The sequence below is a fragment of the Nothoprocta perdicaria genome, unplaced genomic scaffold, assembly GCF_003342845.1.
Source record: "Nothoprocta perdicaria isolate Ctin4 unplaced genomic scaffold, notPer1 scaffold_160, whole genome shotgun sequence".
NCBI lineage: Eukaryota > Metazoa > Chordata > Aves > Tinamiformes > Tinamidae > Nothoprocta > Nothoprocta perdicaria.
In genome coordinates this window covers 311119-332776 of record NW_020454761.1, presented here as the reverse complement: position 1 = coordinate 332776, position 21658 = coordinate 311119, and the positions used below count along the sequence as shown (strand labels likewise).

The following is a 21658-nucleotide window of genomic DNA, read 5'->3' as shown; positions in this document are numbered from 1 at the left end:
TTCATGATCCCATTTTTCAGCTGCCAACTCATAAGACTTTGCTGCTACTGCTGATTTGTCTAATAATTCTATGCAGAGAGCTACCTTCTGCTATCATTTATGTGCACATGGTTTCCCATGAAGRCAAGCCATAATATCAAGATGTTATGCTGCCAGCACTGGCTGAGGCTGATCCCAAGCTGCTCTCATCCAGAGCAAATTTAGGGTCTTGTTACTTGCTAAGTACCTTAAATCAGAATTTAATTGCCATATTTTAAGTAGCAGCTCCATGGGTTGTGTCTCTCCCTGCTCACAAAAAAAGGAAAATGCTACAGTATCTTCTTCCCAGCTTCTGTGCTAAAGACCAGGGTAACAAACAGCTCCAGGACAGAGGCCTCCTGCATTCCTTAGACATCATTAACGCAAAGGGCCTGCCCAAAAACATATGTCAGTGTTCACTCACCTATGAACTTCAGAGCAAATGGCCGTCAACAAGGAGGAGGGAAAGCAGAGAAGCMCCATGAGTGCCAGCGAGACTGAAACAGCAAATGAAGTGAGCATGAATAGCAAACATCCATCATCATAAATTACCCTCAAATCCTGCCTCCATGTGCAGTCACTGCCTTACATCTTCTGCTTCACAGACAACCTGTGACATCTGTGTCCTGGATCCTGGAAATGACTAGACTGAGTAGGAAATGTGCTCTGTAAACATGTTGTTCATTATAGCTGTTTTACCTCCTGACAGATGGATTGATTTGAAATGGTTTGTTGCTTACTCACCCTCTTCTGCATATGTGAAGTAGATGRGGTAGTGAACTGCCTAACAGCCAGGCAGCAAGAGCTTCAGTCCAGCAGAGGTTGTGAAATTGCCTTTTCTGCCTCTGTTTGCARCCACAGGGAAACAGAAAACAGTAAATTCTCGTAAATGTTTTCACTTAAGCTACTATGAGGTGAAAGAGATTAGGTTTGTTAAATTGGTTTTAAAATAGAACTAATATTTTGAGCCTACTTGTAGGAAGGAAAAATATGAATACGTAATAGTCAAGGTTGACATAATAGTCAAAGTTATTACCTTAACATATTTTGAACATGGGTAGACAGATATAGATAGATAAATCTTAGTATAAGAATGTAAATGTAAATGTAATGTTTGATTATTTTATGTAAAAGAGATGATATTAAAACGGTAACTCCCCAAAACATGGAAAAGAGAAGGAGTAACAGCAAAATATTGGCTCAGTATCACCAGTACAACCAGTACTCTGGACCTGCAGTCCAGAGATCAGAATTATCACAGATGACATTAGCACCAATATCTAGCAGTTACTGGAAAAGCAAATACAGATGAAGCAAACCATAGGGTGTGTATTTTGGAGCACATGAGTAATCGTGAAGACTGAGTGCCTATTGAAGGACATGGAATAYTCCAGTTAGGCAGAACAGATCAGAGTTAATTGAAATGCTTTCAGGGCAGGTGCTACCCTGTTACCTGCAGGGTGATCTCCCTTTAACTTAGCTCAGCTTCTCATATTAAGCAGCATTTCTCACAATTTCAGTAGGTGCCACCCTGGTTCAACCCTRTAGCTTTCGTGAAGGACACAGAAGTGTTTCCTTTGGGCTTTACGTACTCTTCAGGTGAAGTCATTCTCTCCCCCAGCTCCTGTGAGGGATGTTTCCTAGGGAAACATCTTGCATCCCTCAGCTGACACGGACATTGGAGAGTGCCGACCCGCTCAGCGCCTGCATGGAGCTGTAGGTCCGTTATCGAGCTAGGCTTTGACTTCACCTTTGCATTCTGCCTTAAGCTTACAAAATGTTTAGTTTAATTCAAGTGATCAAAAACCTGACCGTCCTGACTCAGGAAAGCATTTAATCATATCCTGAATCCCTTAAGAACTTGTATAAGGTTAATGTGTGTTGAAATGGTTTCCTGGTTTTATGCCATGTGTGTTAGACTCTGCTGAAATGAATTTCAGTCTTTCTTGATGTCACTTTTGGTGGATGCTGCCATTCTGGACAGCCGGTGTCCAGCCTCACGCTTGTGGAGCTGTTTACTTCTTGTTTGTCCTTAGGGAGTCTTTGAATATGGGCATCTAAGACAGGGAGCATGATTTGCCCCTCTACATAGTTGGTAATTAGAGCTGGCTCCCTCCCCACGGAAACAAGGAAGAGGGTACTTTACACAACAGGAGAAATGCAAGTATAGAGCACAAAYCTGACAAAGAAAACAACGTTTTGGAGATCAGGTGGGGCTCTGTAATTTCCAAGTACAAATAAAGCTGTGGGGCATCTACTGACAGTTTTCAGAAGTGATCTTCTGCACAGCAGGGCAAAAAACACAGTGTCGGATCAAAGTTTGTCTTACTGTGGATTAGATTGAAAGCATGTACTAGAGTGCAGGGTGACATCTGGTTTTCGATGCAAAACTGGGCTCTTCCAGCCTTCAAAAGGCTTTTGTCGAGATAATCTCCACTCGAAGCCGAGCAGTGTAAACTGTGAGCAGGCCGAAGCCTGCAAGCACCACCTCTCCAAGGCAAGGCCCTGAGGAGAACTCCGCAAATTGGCGTTTTCCGCTTCTTGCCTCGGCACGGGACGCTCCGAGTGCTCCTTGGCAGCTGCGGAGCAATGCAGAAAGGCACGGATGGCTGTGCTGAATTAGCTAGGGAAGGCTGCAGCCCTCACTGTCTCATAAAGCCAGCTGTACAAAGTGCAAAATCATTTCCCTCTGCAGGGAATGTTTTTATATATTTYATGTATTATGTGTATATTATATATATTTTATATATCTTGCCGAGTAAATGGTAAAATCAAACATTAGAGCTGTAACATGCATCATGGAATATGACTTTTTCTATTTTTATTTCTAGTGATTTCTAGACATAATGGGTTTGTTTTGAACAGATTTAGATACATCTTTTGTGGCACCAATTTACTTGGCATTTGTAGGCTGAGAGGGAAAGGGAAAAGACAGGTGGCTGCCACAGGGGGAATTCAATTGAGCCCTGAGACTTCAGTACTTTTCAATCAAAAGAAAAGTAGCTGGGATCTTGGGTGGTGCCAAGAACTGCTAGTGATGGCTCCATGAATCGGTGTGTTATGAATTAGTTATCAATAATTAAATGGAGGTGAATACAAACACTGCTGCACAAGCAGGTACACTGGCAAAGCTGATCTCCCGGGAGGCAGTGATTTATTCTTTCTCCTTTACTCAGCTGTCAGTTGTTATAAAATTGCAGGAATCTGAYGTCCTTGGTAGCTCCACATCTCACTTTTTGGGTGGCAGGGTACATTTATTATCTGCTAAACAGCTTAGCAGCAGACGTGGTATTTTCAAAGCGAAAAAGCCACAGTGTCAGAGAAGTGCCAAGTACTTTGTGAGCCTCTCAAATTGGGAAACCAGTGATTCAGGGAACACGGGGGCTGGTAAATAATCCTGGTGCACAGCAGTTACCACAGTGAGGAAGCGGAGAAGCATAATTCAGTTTTTCRTAGAAGTGTCTGAAGGATGGGGTAAAGGAGCTGGTGTCATTGGAGCCATCAGGTGTTGCAAGCCAGGTAAGATAAAGAAAACAGGGTATTTTGATGTCAATGGGAGTGCTGACAGGCAGCTATTAAATGCTTTGCTCTTGGAGCTGCCAGGCACTAGCTTAAGAGCAGAACTGCCCCCCTCATTCTTCCCAGGACACAGCAGGACCATCCCGGGGCTGTGTGGGAYGGGGCTACTGAGGCTTCCAGCCCGGGTGCTGGCGGTGAAGGACTGCATGGATCAGTAGCAGACTGCTCTCCGTGGCTTTAGCAGGGGCATTTTCACTRAATAGATCAGCAGGACGTAGCATTTTGTAGCATTATGTTGCTTCCCTCCTGCTGGCTTTGCTGCACCTCACAGCACAGAGCAGGACTGGAAAAAAAAMCCAGAAATGTGTCCTGGAGCTTCTCTAATGTCAGTTAAGTAAGTCTGTTGAAGGAAGTAATCGCGTAAAACGGGGAAGTGGAGAACCAAGCTCTCTGTAAATGAAACCTGAAGCTCGCGAGGTACCACAGGAAGCAGAAGAGCTTCATTTGGACTCTAAGGAGTCTAACAAGCGAAACTAACTCCCCACTTGCCTGTCTGATCGTTAACCATGGTGAACTGACTGCTTTTGCCCRCGCCAGGGAGCACAGCGCTTGCACTGGCAGAAGTGGAGAAAACTGGGAACACGGGGAGACCGGCCCTTCTCAGCCCTCCTTCCCAAGCCCCAGCCTGTATTTGAGATCCCTTCTGGGTGGCTCGGAGGGAACGTAATTCCTGGGCAGCATTTCCTTGGGTAAATCTCTGTGGTAGGTGGCCAGCAGCCCCACTGGAGCTTCAGGGAAGGCTCCCGCCCCGGTGGGGGTGCCGGTAGTTCGGGGTTGGGAACGGGATTGGGAAGAGGCACTGGGAGACGGGGGGCAAGTGGAGCCACGCTCAGCCCTCGTGCCCCAGCCCGCATGTCTCTCATGTCTTCATCGAGGAAAAAGAATCTGTCAGAAGCTATTTGGAGTCCCTCATTTGAAATCCATCAGAAATAATCTGAAGTTGCCTAAAAGATAAAACAAAATGGCTGGCAGGACTCACAGCAGCTGCACCACAGGCCCAAAGCGAACCCAGGCGTTTGCACCCGCACCCGGCCGGCGGGGAAAGCTGCTGCTCGGGCAGCTCCTGCCTTCACTCGTCCTCTTCCAGAGAAGTGAAAAGCTTGAGAATTTGGGCTTTTACACTGTTGTATTGGAAATGCAAGTTTTGCTTGATTCGGTTTGTGATGTGATCTCTAGCCCTTTAAATAGGAGAAGGGCCAGTTCAACATCACCATATACGCTCCCCTGGTAACATCTATAGCATTGGCATGTCTTAGTGACAACAGTTTAATCGTTTTTAATACTTATTTGCAGCACATAGCAAATTCTTGAACAGAGAGCCTCTTTTCCAGACCGAGTTGCCAACTTCCCGCTGTAGATCCTGTTGAAGGYATCAAGACCTCCGGGATCTGGGCAGGGTTTTCCGTGTTATTTATTTCTCCATGTGCCTGTGAAATGGGGGCCAGCGCAAGCCTCAGACCCTCCAGAGAATCAAGGCAGCCCCGCGGACACCCCGGCTAACAACCCGCTGCTCCTCGGGGGGTTCCTGCGGCTGGGCGCTGGGAAGCTCCTCACAGACAGCACAATTCCAGTTTGTGCAGCCTCGGGGAGTTGTTACGGATGGCTACCCTCAGAAAAACAAACTATTAATAGGCCTGTGTCCTAATGCTCGGCTGCGCGAGGCCTCATCCGTCTCGTCCGGGCTGCGCTTTTGATGGATCTCTCCGCCAGCGGCTGCGGATCCTTTGGGTTAGGACGGATACGAGACAGTTCAGTGGCCACGTGCCCTGAGACTAACATTAAAACATCTATCAGGGGAAAAAAAGGGAGGAGGCCATTAGAGGAGTGGATAAGAAAWTATTCCACTGTTAAAGAAATAGTTGTATAATATCGATATAGCTGGATATTGTATATATAGAAATATAAATCAATGTAAAACAGAAGCCTCTTCAGCTGTGTTTGCTTAAGTGCTTGCAAATATCTGTATTTGTTTAATATAGATATTAAAATAACATCTAAATTCAGTTTGTTATTGCATATACTGAATTACATGATGCACTTTAAGATGTTGTTTGTAGGGAATTGGCATAAGTAACTGGGGCCAAACTCTTCTTGGTGTGGCCAGTGACAGGACAAGGGGCAATGGGTATAAACTAAAACACAGGCAGTTCCATCTCCATGTGAGGAAGAACTTCTTTCCTGTGAGGGTGACAGAGCCCTGGCACAGGCTGCCCGGGGAGGCTGTGGAGTCTCCTTCTCTGAAGGTCTTCCAAACCCGCCTGGATGCCGCCCTGTGCCCCGTGCTCTGGGTGTCCCTGCTGGAGCAGGGGGTTGGACTAGATGATCTCCAGAGGTCCCTTCCAACCTCAACCAGTCTGTGACTCTGTAAATGATTAGCTCCTAAAATGATATTTTCCTGCATAGTCGCCTTAATCAGAGCCATTTGTCCAGGCTGTCCTTGCCCTTGAGCGAGCCCTGCTCTCTCTGGACCTAAAAATGCTTAGGAGACTTGAGGATTGCTACAAGCCCCTCAGCTTGGCACACTTGCTGCCTCACTCTCCATCCATCTCACTTAAGAGAGTAGCAACACTTTGCCAAGGAGCAACAGCAGCTTACGTTAGCTGCTTTCAACATCAACCCAGCATTAAGGCTCAAGAGAACACTTACCTGTCATTTATATCCATGCCCCACGTTGGTCATCTGCGCGCAGGGCAACCCCCATCCACTCCAATCCTGCTCAGCCAGGGAAGTTGGTGTCYTTCCAACTCAGTATCCAGGGACTTGGTGAGAGGCTGGTGTGGACAGAGCCCACACTTACTGTAGTGATGCTGTTTTGACCTCCCAGCTCAGATGAGGGTCTTGACGCGAAACTGCCGACAAGTAAAGAGGGGCCTCGGTGACACGGGGATCCATGTAAAGTTCTGCAGACCCAGATGCTTCAGGTGATGAAAACTAAAATGCAGCATTTGTGCTTTTCAGAGGCCGCACTGACACAATGTCCCAAACTGAACTGCAGGGTCCTAGCCAGAGGCAGGAGGAAAATCCCCTTCTCCCTTTCTGTGCAGCACCGCTGCCCACGAAGCTGTGCGGAGCTCTGCTCCCGCTCGCAGCAAAAGCACAAATCAACACTGCAGCCTGTATTTTTCCTCCGGGGAAGGAAAAATTGTCCTCCTGAGCTGTTCGAGTTAAATAATGCAGACAAAAAAAGTGCTTTAAATGCCCTTTCTGTGCATGTCACACAGCACAGCTCCAAATTGCTTTTCAGCTGTGCTTTGGGCTTCGGTTGACTTCATGTAGTTTAAACATTATCCTTTCTAATTAGATAGGTTAGCAGATGTCTGTAACTGCTACTTGCTACTAAAAACAGTTTAAAGCAGTTCATATTAAAGAAAAGAAAGCAATGAATTGCCAATAAAAGTATCTGACAATACAGAAGTAACTGAGTCCCAAGTGAGGCGGGTGACATGGGGAAGGGAAGAGGGTCTCACAAGGGTCTAGCAGGGCAGCACGTGGGGTGGTTCTTAAGAGCACATTATGTAAAGCATTTTCTTGCCCTGAGGGAACAACTGCAAGTAAACAATATATTTAAAACCCTTCTTAATCATCTTTAACAAATATTTTCATAAGCTAGTTTTCTGCAGATGAGGTTATTACACACAGTAAATTTTGTGGTGATGGAACCTGTGCTAAAAATATTAGGAGAGAGAGTAAAAGAAATAAAAGATACAGAACAAAACAACAGCCCCAAATCTCTTTTCTGATAACTTGAAAACTTCACATTTTTGAGACTAGGTTCTGGTGTATCTTGCTTCTCCTCCTAAAAACATGTGTATTTTCAAACTTCCACAGACCTCACAGAAGTGAGGTCACCTCACAAGAGCACCTTGCGGCACAATCCGGGACACAGAACCTATGAAATTTTAAGTAAGTTCTCCACTGTCAAAATTTGGGAGATTGATCCAAAACCAGCGTAGGGAAGGGCCTGTGCTGGTGCAGAGACAGAGAACAACTTGGGTGCCTGTCTATGGCTGAACCCTCTTTGAAAGGGCTGGGGTATCATTTGGTTATTACAAGCCTTATAAAAAAAGGCAATGATAAATTACACATGCACAAAGAATTTATGAATAAAAACTATCATCCTTTTTTGGCCTCATTATTCTAACTTGTCTTATAAATATTGAAGAGATGTCTTCCTAAAATAGTTTGGGAATGATACATTGCTTGCCATGCAGAGAATATAACAGGATAAAGATGAGAATCATGTATTTCCAATTTATATATGTACTCTGAAAAAACTCAGCAAATGTGGAAAAAAAAAAAAGACTGTCACAGGAATGATTAACACTAAAAAAAAACCCTTTATGAGCTGTTTATGTTAGGACAAGAGCCGCTGAGGACATGAGAAAAGCCTAATAACCTAATGAAGTYAACACCACATATTCTGTCCTCTCCCTCTTCCCAGTATTTTCTCACATGGTTCCCCAAGCTCAATAAGTAAGTTATTACTGTTGTAGGAGGCTTTTATTTTGATCAAAACCAGYGAAAATACAATTTGCACTGAAAGCCAGGTTGTATCTTTTTGCTTTTACTTGCTAGGGGCTGTCGGTGGGATCCACTCGTGTATCTTCTTGCGAGTAGTGGAGTACGGTACGTACTGTCCGGGAGTGCCACTCAGGTTGAATTTATGGTTCTCCCAAATAAACTTACGAGCAACCGGTGGGTGAGTAGTTGGAGGGTCTTCCGTCATACAATGAAGCCAGCGATGCCTAAAAGAGGAAAGAGACCCATTATTATTAAAAAAGAAAATGGGAAAGCGAGACAAGGGCTCAGGGCACCTCTCCCTGTACCAACCCTTCCTCCGACTGCTTCCCTGTCACACGTTTGTGCGGCCTTGACTGGCCAAGCCCGTCCAGGTAAGAGCAGCACGTGGCAAACCAGCTTTGCCTTTGCTTTTACTTCTCAGCTATCAGAAGACCCTACTGTTCAGCTATTTCGTATCAGTTCCAGGGCCCTCAAGAGGCCACTACTTAGGAAACAGAATAATGATGTACATTCACCTCAAACAATTCCCGTAAATATTTACTGACTCCACAATACAGCGATGAATGCAAATCACCCGGGGGGATAATTACCAAGTCATTACCACRATCAGCCTTTACCTATAAGACTAAACACCAACCCTCCTCTGTGCAAATAACATTAAGGAAACCTATTTTCGACAGTAAACTACTGACAGGAAACCTATTTTCTGCAGTAACCTACTGAAAAGAAACCTATTTTCTGTAGTAATCCAGCGCAAGGCTATGGAAGGGATGAACCGAATCGATCCCATGCCCCTTCCATTCTGGCGCCGCAGGCAGCCTCTGGAGCTTCCCCAAACACTCGCTTCCCTCTGCACTTGGTCCTGCACGTTCCTGCCTGCGCCGACCAGCCCCGAGTGCTTCCACTGGGGTGGCATCAATGGGGCTTTTGCCACCCAGCTTGGCCAAAAACACTAAAACTTGACCTAAAAAAMCAGGAGCCGCCTCAGCCAGCTGTGATTGAAAAGCCTCCAGACGGCACCTCCGGCTCTCAGCGCGATGGGAAACACAGCGAGGGCAGCACGGACAGGGCTGCGCGACGAGCGGGTCCCGCACCGGAGCGGCTCCGCGGCAGCGAGTGTCTGCTCAGTCAGATGGCTTCTGAACATTTATTTAGAAAAACACAAATCACGTTTTTGGAGAGAAAAACCTCGCTTGGGAAGTATKTCAGCCATATGTTCATTTTCTATATGGAAAAAAAAAATGAAAAAAACAAACAAAAAAATAACCCCAAACCCACACACAGTAGGACTGCCAGGAAACTGATTTGAATACAAAAGCAGATGAAATCATAAGATTTAAAAAAAAAAACAAGGAGTAAAAGCCTGTTTAAAAGCAAGAAATGGCCTTCTATGGGAAAAACCATCCACTTACGGGTTTGAAAGTTACATACACACTTTCAGACGAAAGGCCCTAATGCAACAAGGACCGGAGGAGAAACCCCCTCTTTCCCCTCCCAGTTCCCTCCATAAATGCAGCAGATTTCACACAGCTTCTGTTAAGAAAGGCATTTTTTTGGATAAGAACTTCCGTCTGGAAGAGGGAGCCCCTTAGCACTCGTTCAGCTCAGGCTGAAGATGGACAGAAACGGTCACAGATTTATTCCATTGCTAACTTCATTATGGGGGATCTTTTCCAAGACTAGCTCCATGAAATCTTTTCAAATGYAATATTTTAAGAGTAATTCAAGAATTATGAAATTGGCTTTCAGGATTTTCTGAATGTCTCAACAACATAAAATTGGGTTCAATTTAAATAAACCAGCAAAAAATCCTTAAGTCCCATTTTCTCAATGGAAAGTAGGGAAAAACACCCATTTTCTATAGGACTAAGCATTAAAATCAGAGCAAGGTCCTGAAATACTTCCAGAGGAAGCTTGAAAAGCTCGTTTGGACCCCGGTGGTTATTAACGACACAGAGATCGAATTGCTTCAAGGTGACGGAGCCTAATCGCGACAGATTTGCTTTAAAAGCCCCMCACAATGCCTAGGAAAGCACTTCAGTCTGTGGACAGGCTGTCTCAAACACAAACCCTCGCTCTACACCTGAGCAAAACCTGAAAGCTTTTCCTCTGGGGAGCCTTTCCCCCCAAAAAGCCCCCTCTGGGACCACTGAAACCCCTGCTGGCTGCTCTGCCCCACTGCTCATGGCAGCTTTTCATGTACCACAGAATCACAGAATCCTTAAGATTGGAAGGGGCCTCTAAAGATCATCTAGTCCAACCCCTCTGCACACACAGGGTCACCTAGARCACAGRGCACAGGGCTGCGTCCAAGCGGGTTTGGAAGATCTCCAGAGAAGGAGACTCCACAGCYTCTCTGGGCAGCCTGTTCTAGGGCTCTGTCACCCTCACTGGTAAGAAATGTTTCCTTAAGTTCCTGTGGGACTTTTGGGGCTTCAGTTTGTGGCCGTTTCCTCTAGACCTATCAGTGGCCACCACTGAAAAGAGGCCGTCCTCATCCTCCTCACTCTCTCCCTTGAGGTACTTAAAGACACTGATCAGGTCCCCCACCAGCCCTGTCTTCTTCAGGCTGAACGTGCCCAGCTCTCTCAGCCTTATGTACCAGCCTGGACAGCATGAAAAAGGGGATCTGACATCTTGCAGATGGCTACATTTCTATTCAAGCTCCGCGTATGAATCCACACATGGAAAAACAGGTTGCAGAACCAAACAATGACTTTAAGCCTAAAAAAAAAATAACCAGATAGCTTATATAAACTTATATATAAACTGCTGTTTTAAGGCAGCAGAAGCCCTAAAGAGGCTGGTGCAGTTCCCTGCACCTGAAAAGGTGGGAAGGGGGACCAGAAGTATGTTTTAGTCTTGTATGCAGGGAGGTTAATTTTGGTTTTCCATGAAAGCTACCAGAAGCCATTACACAGTAATGAGGGAGCAGCCCACCTAACTGAAACCACTACAGCAGAGCTTAGAAATCTGGTTATGGAAAACGCCAATTTCTTGTTAAGTTAGCAAGAAGAAGAAATAGAATTTTTACTGCTCCCAAGAGCCCACTAACAAAATGCATGAACACCATTAAGCTGCAGTTATATTCGACATATTTCATTCTGTGAAATGAATCCCCCTGGGATGTTAGATCTACACAATAAGGAAATAAACACTGAGGTACTGGAGAGACACCACACTCCGCAGGCAGGAGGCTGCCAAAACAAAGCACCCTGGCTGTTCTAAAACCACACTTCTTTATTTCCACTCCCCCAAATACAGTTTATATTTAAAGAACAGAACTATTTTTATCTAATTTGTATTTTTAAGCTGCCTGTTCTTGCAAGGTATTTGACCAAAGCGCAATCAAATTACGTTAGATCAGGCAGGGTGTATGACGAGCAGTGTGTGGCCAGCCACAAAACGCTCTCATCACAGCCCAAAGAACCTGCCTGCTGTTGGCACCAGCAGGACGTCAGGCCCTGGCTGCCGTGGGCTCTGTCCCCTCACAAGGAGCCCTCCCTCCAGAGCCTGATCCTGCTGAGAGTGGGCATTTGGTCTGAGCTGATGTCTCTCGGTGGGCTCTACCCAGCAAGGCCCCTAGTGCTGCCCGAACGCAAGCCGTGCGCTTCCAATTCCAGCCCCAGGAGCATCCCGAGGGCTCCCTACCTGCTAGGGCCCACGACTGGCATCAGCAGCCCCATAGGGACTTGTGTGTGACACATGTGAGCACAGCCTGGAAAAAACGTCAACACGAACACAGAAAACTTGGGGAACAGGTACATCCACTGGCATCTCTGATCCCCAACAACTGAAGGGTCGGGAGACCCTCAATCCTCTCCTTGCCATGTTTCAGTGGAAATAACCAACAACTCCCTATTTATGAGACTCAAAAAAATTGTGAAATGCAAGAGTCTGGAAGGGATTTAGGTCAATCTGCACACGCTTCAGACCCCAGGAAGTATCCTGGGGGCTACATCCACGCCACTGCCAGCAGAGGCTTAACCTGCTGCAGAATTACTGTGACTCCGGCTTCTTGATCCCCAGCCTCCTCAGGAAGCCCGGCAGAACTCTGTGATGGCAAGGATAGCAACATCCAATCTGTATCTCTTCTTCAATCTGTATCTCTTCTTCAATCTGTATCCCTTCTTCTGTATTTTATCCATTAGTTTTTTCTCCAAGATGTCCTCAGAAGTGAGACTGCTCCTTTTTCCTGGGTTTATGTTTCTCTTGAGTGACGGTACCCAGAGTTAACACTCGCACCCCACATACAGCCCCCGGCAAAAGCAGAAAGGAAGAGTCACTTTGCACTAGGGCAGGCAGCAACTTTTTCCTACTTCTCTGCAATTCCTGCCTTTTGTGCCCMCACACACAATTTCCCTCCCTGTCCTGTATTATCATGAAGTCAGGTAACTGATGCTAAACTACCAGACTGCTGCTTGCARATAATCTGCAGGAATTTTCATTAAAACAACTAAAAATTCCAAAATAGCACTGAACTCTGATTCATCTATTGGTATTTTACATCCCTAAATATTTCACTTCCCTTTGCAGGAATTGATAAATGGTAAAAATAAAAAGGAAAGCTAACATAGCTGTAAGCACATTTCCTTGCTAACAGACCTGCCCACAATGCTTCACCTAGGCCTCAGCTTGTCCTGAGCCCAAACTGTTTCTGCCTCAAAAGAAGAAGAAGAAAAAAAAAAGTAACCCAAGGAAGGGGATATTGTCCCAGGAAGGGGATAAACTGGACTATTAAGAAGTGAAAATGCAAGGCAGACAAAATAGTTTTCATAGTAAAAAATATGGAAAGAGTTTTTGTACCCTGGCTAGTACTTACAAGCTGGTTTTGGATTCCTAAGGAGTTACATGGCAGAAGACTTCTTTTCATCTTCATGCTAACACTTTCTTCCCTGAAGCCTTTCAAAAGCTTTTCTACAGAGGCAAAAGTACAAAGTGCTAAAGCATCAAAGCCATTTAATCCTGCCATCTGCACACTTGGTTTTTGACTACTTCTGAGCAAAAAGAAGAAAAATTTACTTGCAATGGGTACATCTGTAAATGAATTGCTGACTATGAATAGAGCAGCACATGTGGACTATATAAATGGTATAACTTGAGGTTTCTGGGCATGAAATGCTGAGGTTTCTGGACATGACTTGCTAACTGTAATATTTTTTGGAGATACTAGATTGTATCTCTGTACGGACATACATGCTCCACAGCACTCAAGTCAGGCTTACCTACCCTAAAATTATACATTAGATCCAGTGTGGCCAACGATCAAAAACACACAGAAAACCTAGCTATGGCATTACTTACAATGAAAAAAAAAAAGAAAGATGGAAGAAGAAAGTGTTTTTCCTGCAGACCTTCTAGTGACCCTCTATTCCTCCAGTGAAACAGCATAACTATGAATACTCACCCAACCAGGATGAACTTCTTGTCCTGGCTTCCCATATGTTGAAGGGGAAAGCCAACACCTTAAGGAATTAGCATCTTCACAACTGACAGGAGGACAGTTGTTAAAATACTACAGACCACAAGAATCTCATCAACAGAAGAAAATTCATACAAATTCCTGGGTGCAAAAAACCATCATCGTTTCCTGTGTGGTTGCGAAACCCTATGTAACATCCACAGTAACTTCTACAGTAACTTCTACGGTTCTACCATATTTTTAAGTCAAAATCCTGTGGCACATTAAAAGTCTAAGACACTGTAATATAGGTGAGCCCTGGTGCACCAAGTGGTCTTGAAAATCATGAGGACTTTCCTTTTTCTCCCAGGGCAATTATTTTCGCAATGACAGGAAAACAGGCTGTTTCCTACCTCACTGTTTCATGTAAACAACAAACCTTTGAAACCTGAAAAGCCAAATTTGATCCTCAGGAAGAACTTCCTTAGCGAGGTGGGTAACAACCAATCGTATACACGAAGAAGAGAAAAACTGCCGGGGCTGCAAAAYAGGGATAATCTTGAGAACAGGCACAGTCACCAGTTAAAGGATAAAACCGAGAACTATACAACGGCTCTAGCAGGGATAATAAGGAACACCCCACGCTAAGAGCACTCTGCCTTCAGAGATTTGAGATTCTAACATCACTCCTAGGAAACAGGGACATAAAACCCTTGCTGGGGATGAAAAAGAAAGAGAGTTAACTGCACTAGATGTGACTTATTTAAGACTGAGTTTGAAATAAGACTGAATACCTAGACAGCCTACCCACACACTTCTCAAATGCTCAGACAATGAGCAGCACCACTTACGAGTTTCTAACCTCAGCTCAGAATCCCTCTCCCTGAAGATAACAACGATCAGGGAGACGGAGTGTTGTCTGCACCCTAAGGACCACTGGGTTCCCAGCACCTTTGACAGCTTTGTGCCCACSGGGGTGTTTGTTCTCCTCAGGACTCTGGCAGAGGTTACTCCTGCTTGCTGACAAACAGAGCTCCAAAAACACACGGTTATTTGATGTGTATTTTTTTCTGGATCACTTAGTAAGATAGAAAAATATGCCTGGTAACAGCTGTGTGGCCAGAGATCTGAAAGTGAGGTTTGCCTAGAACTATTACTGATGAACATGAACAGAAAATAAAACCCAGAGAAACAGCACAGCCAAGCAGCAGTACAGAGAGCGTAGCCTGCACCAGGTGCTCGTCCTCCTGCAGAAAACCGAGGCATCTAAATTAAAACAATTCCCTGGAGGAGTATTTTCTGGTGGAGAATCCCCAGGCCTCATGCTGCATTTGTCGTTCACACGGTGGGTCTGTCAACGCTTTGCAGATCACTGGTGTTTGTATCTGAAGCAGAACAAGCTCTGCCCCTCCTGCAATCAGTGGTTGTGTGCCAGGCTGCCCCACACCAGAAGGAGACACAGAAGTGGCTGGCAAAGCCACTGGCACCAGCACAAGGGACACTCCAGTGCACCTGAATCCCAGGGAAGAACAAACCACATCTGCAGCAAGCGTCGGGTTCTGACAAGAAAACACAGGTTCTGACAAGAAACCGTAATGTTTAATGGACAGTGAAATGASAGGCTGCATCAGTTCTACTACTGCACTCAGCCATTCTCAAAGTAACCAAGATTTGAATCCTACAAAAACAGTTTCTGACTAATTTTAGGATTGAAACAACTTTAAATGTGCAAGTTGTATTTGCATATTTTGCATTTGTAAAATGAATTTGTCAAACGCATACAAAATTTGCATTTGTATTGCAAATCCCGCCTAATAGCTTCCACTACTGGAGAGGATTTGACAGCTTTATTTTAAAGGCAAACTTACACTAAAAACTGCATATCCCAATTGTCGTGCATTCCTAAACTGCATTAAGAAGTAGTAAGCCCAACAGAAGCCTTGCAGATGCTGCATTTGCTTTGTCAGATTAAAGAGAATCACTGAATTTAAACCCTGCATTCAGAGAAGAAAAGAAGGCTGTGCAGTACAGGTACTTCAAACTAACTGCCCTGACCTTGGCAAGTTGTAAGCTACAGCAGTTAATACACAGGATGCAATCMCTCACAAACATCACTCACAAACACRCACACAAGGCGTGAAATCCGCTTTTTCACTCCAGCCTTCCCCAGGCTTGAACCCAGCTGCTCCTTACAGGAGTGCACAGGCAAAACTTTAACAGGCACAACTGYAGCAGCTCAGCTGCAAAAACAGCACCTCACACCTGCACTGTCATCTTTGCTCTGAAGGAGTACAAAGTAAAGCAAAAACATAGCGGGTCACGGTACAAGGCATAACCCAACCTACCTGTCTTGTGATCCATTCACCCACCAGGGAGTCAGGGGCTGTTTCAGTCRTAATCCCTGACCACTTTCCCCTATCCCATCCCCTTTCCCAGAGGGCTATTAGGAACTGGGCTTTAGTGGCAGAACAAGACGCACGAGCAGACACCCTCTACCTGGGCAGAGCCCCCTTGGACACATGGATCTGCCACCAGGATCGAAGGCTTTATGTCATCTTTCTCCCAACACTAATTAATCAATGTATGGTTTAATCAACAAAGACCTTTATCTGTAGAAACATTCCCTGGAATGGCACTTTCCTTCCACAAACCTGAATAAACATCCAAAACAACTTTCTAAATCACAATGAAAGGATCTAGTCCAAAATCTTCTTGTCATACTGCTGAACCCAAGAAAACCTTATTGCCATAAAATCACATTTTTACCATCAGCTCTGTAACAAAGACAATACACAGACAGTAAAACAGCTAGTACAGRCCATACTTCTAAGTTCAAGAACTTACCATTCAGGAGGCACCATACTTCCATCCACTTCCCAAAAGGTATTTTTGCCATTCATCTCATGAGTATAGATGACCCATCGATGCCGACCTTCATTGGATAAATAGAAAATATTGATTTGCTCAAAAAAAAAAAGAATATTCATAAAAACAATTCACGAAAACACAAAGAAAACTATTTTGGCTAAAAAGGTTAACCATTATGGGCACATGTTTCAAACTCAGTAAAGCCATGACTACTAAATAGATGAAGCTGGTTTATTATTATTATTATTATTATCATTATTATTATTATTTTATATACTAAATAGATGAAGCTTTTATTTTTCTGCTTTTCTGCCTTGCCTGCTATTTTTATATGGCTAAATCTACAAAGTTCTCACAAGGGGGCAAACAGTAGCTACTGCATAAGTAACTGCAAATAAGAACTTAGGTAACTCCTTACTTTTCACTAGCAGATGCCTTCATTTCTGCTCCACCCTCCTTTCTCCAAGGGCACACTGCCATTGGTAACCTGAGACTAACCTGAACATCTGCTCTTGGCACTTCCACGTATCAAACTGTGAGGGGATGCTGACCAGCACCCCATTTTTCTCCCGCTACCCGACAAGTCCACTTAGAGCAGGCAGAACACGAGCTGAACCAGCCTCTCAGTTGGCCAAGCTGCGCTGGTTTAGGGGCTGCCTTTTGATGCACCCACAGAGGTTCTTTGCAGACCTTTCATGTAAGCCAAGGTTTTAAGTTTAAACTACCTGGTGCTTCCTTGCCCTGAAGGAATCATTCACAGTCCAGCTGTGAGGCCCTTCTAGAGGTCATTCTCCTCCTTGCCTCACTTGTTAAAGCTGCCAGCTTTTAGATCAAAGACTAACTTCAGCTCTCAGCCATATCATATAGACATACCTACATGGAAGGCACCTGACTGGCTTAGATTTATGCCACATTTATTATGCCAGACTGAATCTGCTTGCCAGTGAACTGAAGGAAGCAGTGGAAAGACAGGGGATACTGAAGCATTTCATTTCTAACACTTGAACAAACCATGTGCAAGGAAGTTGGGTGGGCAATAAATGCCACTTCTCTAGTAGAAACTATTTAATCTAGACAACATTGGACAGCGAGTCAGGAAGTGCTCACATTAGCACACGTACCAAAGAAGTTTCTTTTGTCTTCATAGTATTTATTTCCGTATTTGTCGACTCCTATCAGTGTACCAGTCTTCAAATCGTTGACCCTGTGAATTCCCAAGACAACAGTTTCAATTGACATCGTCTTCTCAGAATGAGGCTGCAGTGGGGCTTTCRTTGAAATTGGTAAAAGTCCTAATTGAAACTCTTAAACATGTGRTCATAAAGCAAACACACAGGGACACAAAGCAAACACACAAGAACATGAAACAAACGCACACTTTTGGTATCAAAACATATTGCCAACACATTGTCTAATGTTTCCATGGCCCACGTCTTTAGAAATCTTTGAATCCAGAGAAGTGATAAAACCCAAACCATTATGGTAGAWTTTTATTATTTTCGAGTCTAGCTGTTAACATTGAAAAACACAGCATTGGGTCCACATAAGTAAAGGTAGGCTTTACGTATAGTGAGGAAACAACCTGGACACTTGATTTAAAAAAAATATGATGCACAATCAGGGTTTAACAGATTGCAGGCTGACTGCAGGACTCTGCCTTTCAAAACAACAGCAATTAAATGAATTCGTATTTTGAAATAAACACCACTGTTGCCCATAAAGCTCAAGAACACCTGCTGCAACTAACATTAGATAGTGTTCCTGCAAGTGCTAAAATTAAAACATTTGCTCTTAATGACACTGCAAGAATTTTGACAGAGTCAACAACTTAGAAAAGAGTCAAATTAATACTTCTGAAATTACCAAACCACCTGCAACCAGTAAGTGTCCAGGGACCAAAAGCAATGCCTTTTTTTTTTTTTCCTCCTTTCCTGCTAGGGCTTCTTAAGGATGAATCCTGTTCTGACAACCAAAAACAGCAAAGGTGTTTAGATAATTTACTTCAACGAGCTCTGCACTGCTGACATTTTGTTAAGTGGTGTTTTTCTATCAAKTTACATTTTATATAACCCAGGAAAGCAGATTTGAATAAGGTAGCACATCACCATAGAGAAGACACGCTTCATCATCAATGTTACTAATGATTGCACTGGAATCTGTAACTAGAGGTCTAATTAATTAAAACGTATGGAATAAATGCAATTTCATTTACGAGGACTCCTGACTCGAACCAAAAGCCCTGGCGCGGGCAGCACTCAAGGCAGCAGGCGAGGTGCGGAGCCTGCTCTGGGTGCTGAGCTCAGAGCGTGTCCGGCTCACGCCCCGGGCAGCTGCAGTGATGTTACAGAAACACGACCGTCATTTGCCTCAGTGACGCTGACAGATCGGGCTCCAGCTCCAGCGGGAGGACACACGTGCAACCAGGAAAGCAATYGGGATCAGCACCCAGCTCAGCCGCTGAGGTCCCGGGCGGAATTACCCTCCCCAGCGCCTCCATGAGATGCGCACACATCCCAGGCCCAGCCACTCCAGACCGAGGCCCCGCGTCTGGCTTCAGSAGCAAAACAAACACCCAGGCGTTTCACTGCTAATCTTGCTCCCACCTTCCTCTACCTTTCTTGCGAGGCTGCTATCTACCAYTTCAGGTCCTGAATCAAACACAACAGGTACTGTACTTGCCACCTGCAGAGGCAAAGAGGATGTTTCCTAACCAATTTCACTGAGTTTCAAGCAAGGAGAACATCTGCAGGCAAATGAGTCTGTTAATAATTTTACTTCTACTGTATAAAACCCGTTCACATAGCCTCAGTGGAAAACACATAGAGAAAAGCAGGGAAACAGGTTTAAAAAAAAAAAAAAAAAGTCCTTGTAGTGAAATATTCTCCTAACTTGGAGATAATGGTAGACTCGCCTATCAGTTACCTCTAGAACCTATCAATGGTAGACTCGCCTATCAGTTACCTCTAGTATCTCACATACACTGACACATGGAAGAAAAACGCATCCTGATCTTCTTTTAACTAATGAGTCTGTTTCTTTTCAGCTTGAATGGAAAAGGGGAGCCAGCAATTCTATTTGTAGCAGGCATGGTTATGAAGATTGGACCATCCGTCTAGCACGCTGCTCTAACTTCGTTCTTCTCCAAGAAGCAGAAGAGCGTTGCCTCCAGTCTCACCTACGCAGAAGAGCGTTGCCTCCAGTCTCACCTACGCCCCTGGTCTTCTGGGGAGAAGGGTGTCAACACAACCCATGGCCTTCACGGGTCTGCTAAAAATCCTGAGGGAAAGTTCTGCTCTGCAGTCAGGAAAAGCTAAAGCTGCTCTTCATCACAAATCTGGGATTCCCAAAYGTCTCACTGACTTGAGGAAAGCAGGGGATGCTGCACCACAAAATAAATGAGGCAACGGCAGCAAAACAGAGTAAGAACTGTGGGGGATACGTTGCCTGGGAGGAAGGACGGGGCATGTTCTGTGGGAAGGGGGCACACTGAGGTGACTGCAGGTTACCAGCGATGTTCCTCAAAGGGCACGTGGGTGAGCTCGCATGGCACCGACCCTGTTTAGCCTCGCGCAGAGCTCCTGAGCAAAACAACMCAGGAAACACCCCGAGGGCACAGGAATCGGATGGATGATGATACTAAAAGGCTGAGGAACAACACGGTGTTATAGGGAAGGGGTGCAAGCACTTGAGAGCTGGAGTAGCGCAACTGGGACGAAACTCAATGGTACCAGGACAAGGTCTCCTTGGCACCTTGCTGCAGACTGGYGCACCATGTTTGCAATTGTATGGAAAACACCTGGATGTCACCTGGCAGTGACAAGTTGTCAATTAAATGACACAAGAGGGGTGTGCAGGGAAGACGAGCTGATGCTAGSATACAAAATTGGGACATAGTGAATCACAGAATATTCAAGGTTGGAAGGGACCTCTAGAGACCWTCTAGTCCAACCCCCTGCTCCAGCAGGGACACCCAGAGCACGGGGCACAAGGCGGCATCCAGGAGGGTTTGGGAGATCTCCAGAGAAGGAGACTCCACAGCCTCCCTGGGCAGCCTGTGCCAGGGCTCTGTCACCCTCACATGTTCTTTTGTAGTCAACCGGGAATTTATATCCATCCACATAAAGAAACGCAGTTTCCTTCATTTCAACACAAATAAWGTAAAAAAGTTCTGACAGCTTTAATTACTTAAAAGACTGACATTCCTTAGCCTAAAATTCAGTTCATTAGATTTCAGAAAYTGTCTCAAGACTTCACTTCAGTGCYCCTGGCTTGTAGAAAAGTTTGGGTCAAAAATCCTTATTTCCATACATGTTACAGAACGTGTAGCTCAAGTACGAAAAACCCTGCTGAGGCCTGATGACCTTAACACGGAAAGAGACCTATGTTCCGTGGGAGCCGCAAGGGCCGAGCTGCCCGGGGACCCCAGAAACCGCCTTGGCGCCCCGCGGCCCGCAAGGTGACCCCGCCGGGCGGCGCGGCGCGGCGCGGCGCGGAACGGCGCGGAACGGCGCGGCTCCGGGCCCCGCGGCGCGGCCGCGTTACCTCAGCAGCTGCAGGACGGCGCCGCGCACGCCGCCGTGGCCGCCCAGGTGCCGCAGGGCCCGCTTCACCAGCTGCACGTACTCGGCCATCTTGCGGCGCCGCCGCCCGCCCCTTCCGCCGCCGCCGGGCCCGCTGCGCTGCGCCGCGCCGTGGCGGCCGCGCCGGGGCTGCGGGAGCTGCTCCCCGCGCGGCCCCGGCCACCCGGAATGGCGCCCCGGAGCGGGGCCCGGCGAGGAGACGGGCGGCCGAGCGAGCGCCCGGCYCCGGTTCTTCCTCGCAGGGTGAAAGAGTTAAGGAGCGCGCCCAGGTTTACTGAGGGMGAAAAAGCACACAGCGAGATGGCAGGGCAGCACATGGGGGTTGAAGAGCTCCGTTAAACAGCAGGATCATAGTCCAGGGGTGATGAACTCCATCGGAAGTAGAGACGTTAAAGCGGGATGGTTTTCTTGCAAAACCAGCATTGATAAGGAATTCAAACAGCCAGTGACAAGCGTGGAGTTGGACTGTGTCACCACAGAGATCCCCCTGTGGCTTCAACACCCTAAGGTTCTTTTAGGAGACTCTTTCCACTCCCGCTAAAAGGGTTCTTCTACACTCCCTGGTTTTCTGAGCCTTAACCCTAATCCTAATTGTGAAGAAGGATTTCAGGTCAGTTTTGACTCTGAGCAGCCTGGAGTCGCTCCTTCCTAAAAGGCCTCTGAACTGAGGTTTTCCTAGTTCACAAAGGTT

General features: G+C 45.7%; 1 protein-coding gene across 1 annotated transcript; it reads right to left on the bottom strand.

The window, feature by feature from the left end:
* Positions 1-8090: 8090 nt before the first annotated feature.
* NDUFA12 (NADH:ubiquinone oxidoreductase subunit A12) lies at positions 8091-21024 on the bottom strand. Its single transcript, XM_026035524.1, has 4 exons — positions 20930-21024; positions 17509-17591; positions 16364-16451; positions 8091-8342 (listed from the first exon to the last, which is right to left on the bottom strand). Exons 1-4 carry the CDS (start codon positions 21016-21018, stop codon positions 8162-8164), a joined length of 441 nt encoding a protein of 146 aa, XP_025891309.1. The 5' UTR covers positions 21019-21024; the 3' UTR covers positions 8091-8161.
* Positions 21025-21658: the final 634 nt, after the last annotated feature.

Excerpts from the sequence above, each read along its gene's own strand:
- NDUFA12 (XM_026035524.1), bottom strand. The coding sequence starts at position 21,018 with ATGGCCGAGTACGTGCAGCTGGTGAAGCGGGCCCTGCGGCACCTGGGC. Across the intron at positions 17,592-20,929 it reads GCCGTCCTGCAGCTGCTGAG|GGTCAACGATTTGAAGACTG; the intron begins GTAACGCGGCCG and ends GGGAATTCACAG. Across the intron at positions 16,452-17,508 it reads AGACAAAAGAAACTTCTTTG|GTCGGCATCGATGGGTCATC; the intron begins GTACGTGTGCTA and ends TATCCAATGAAG.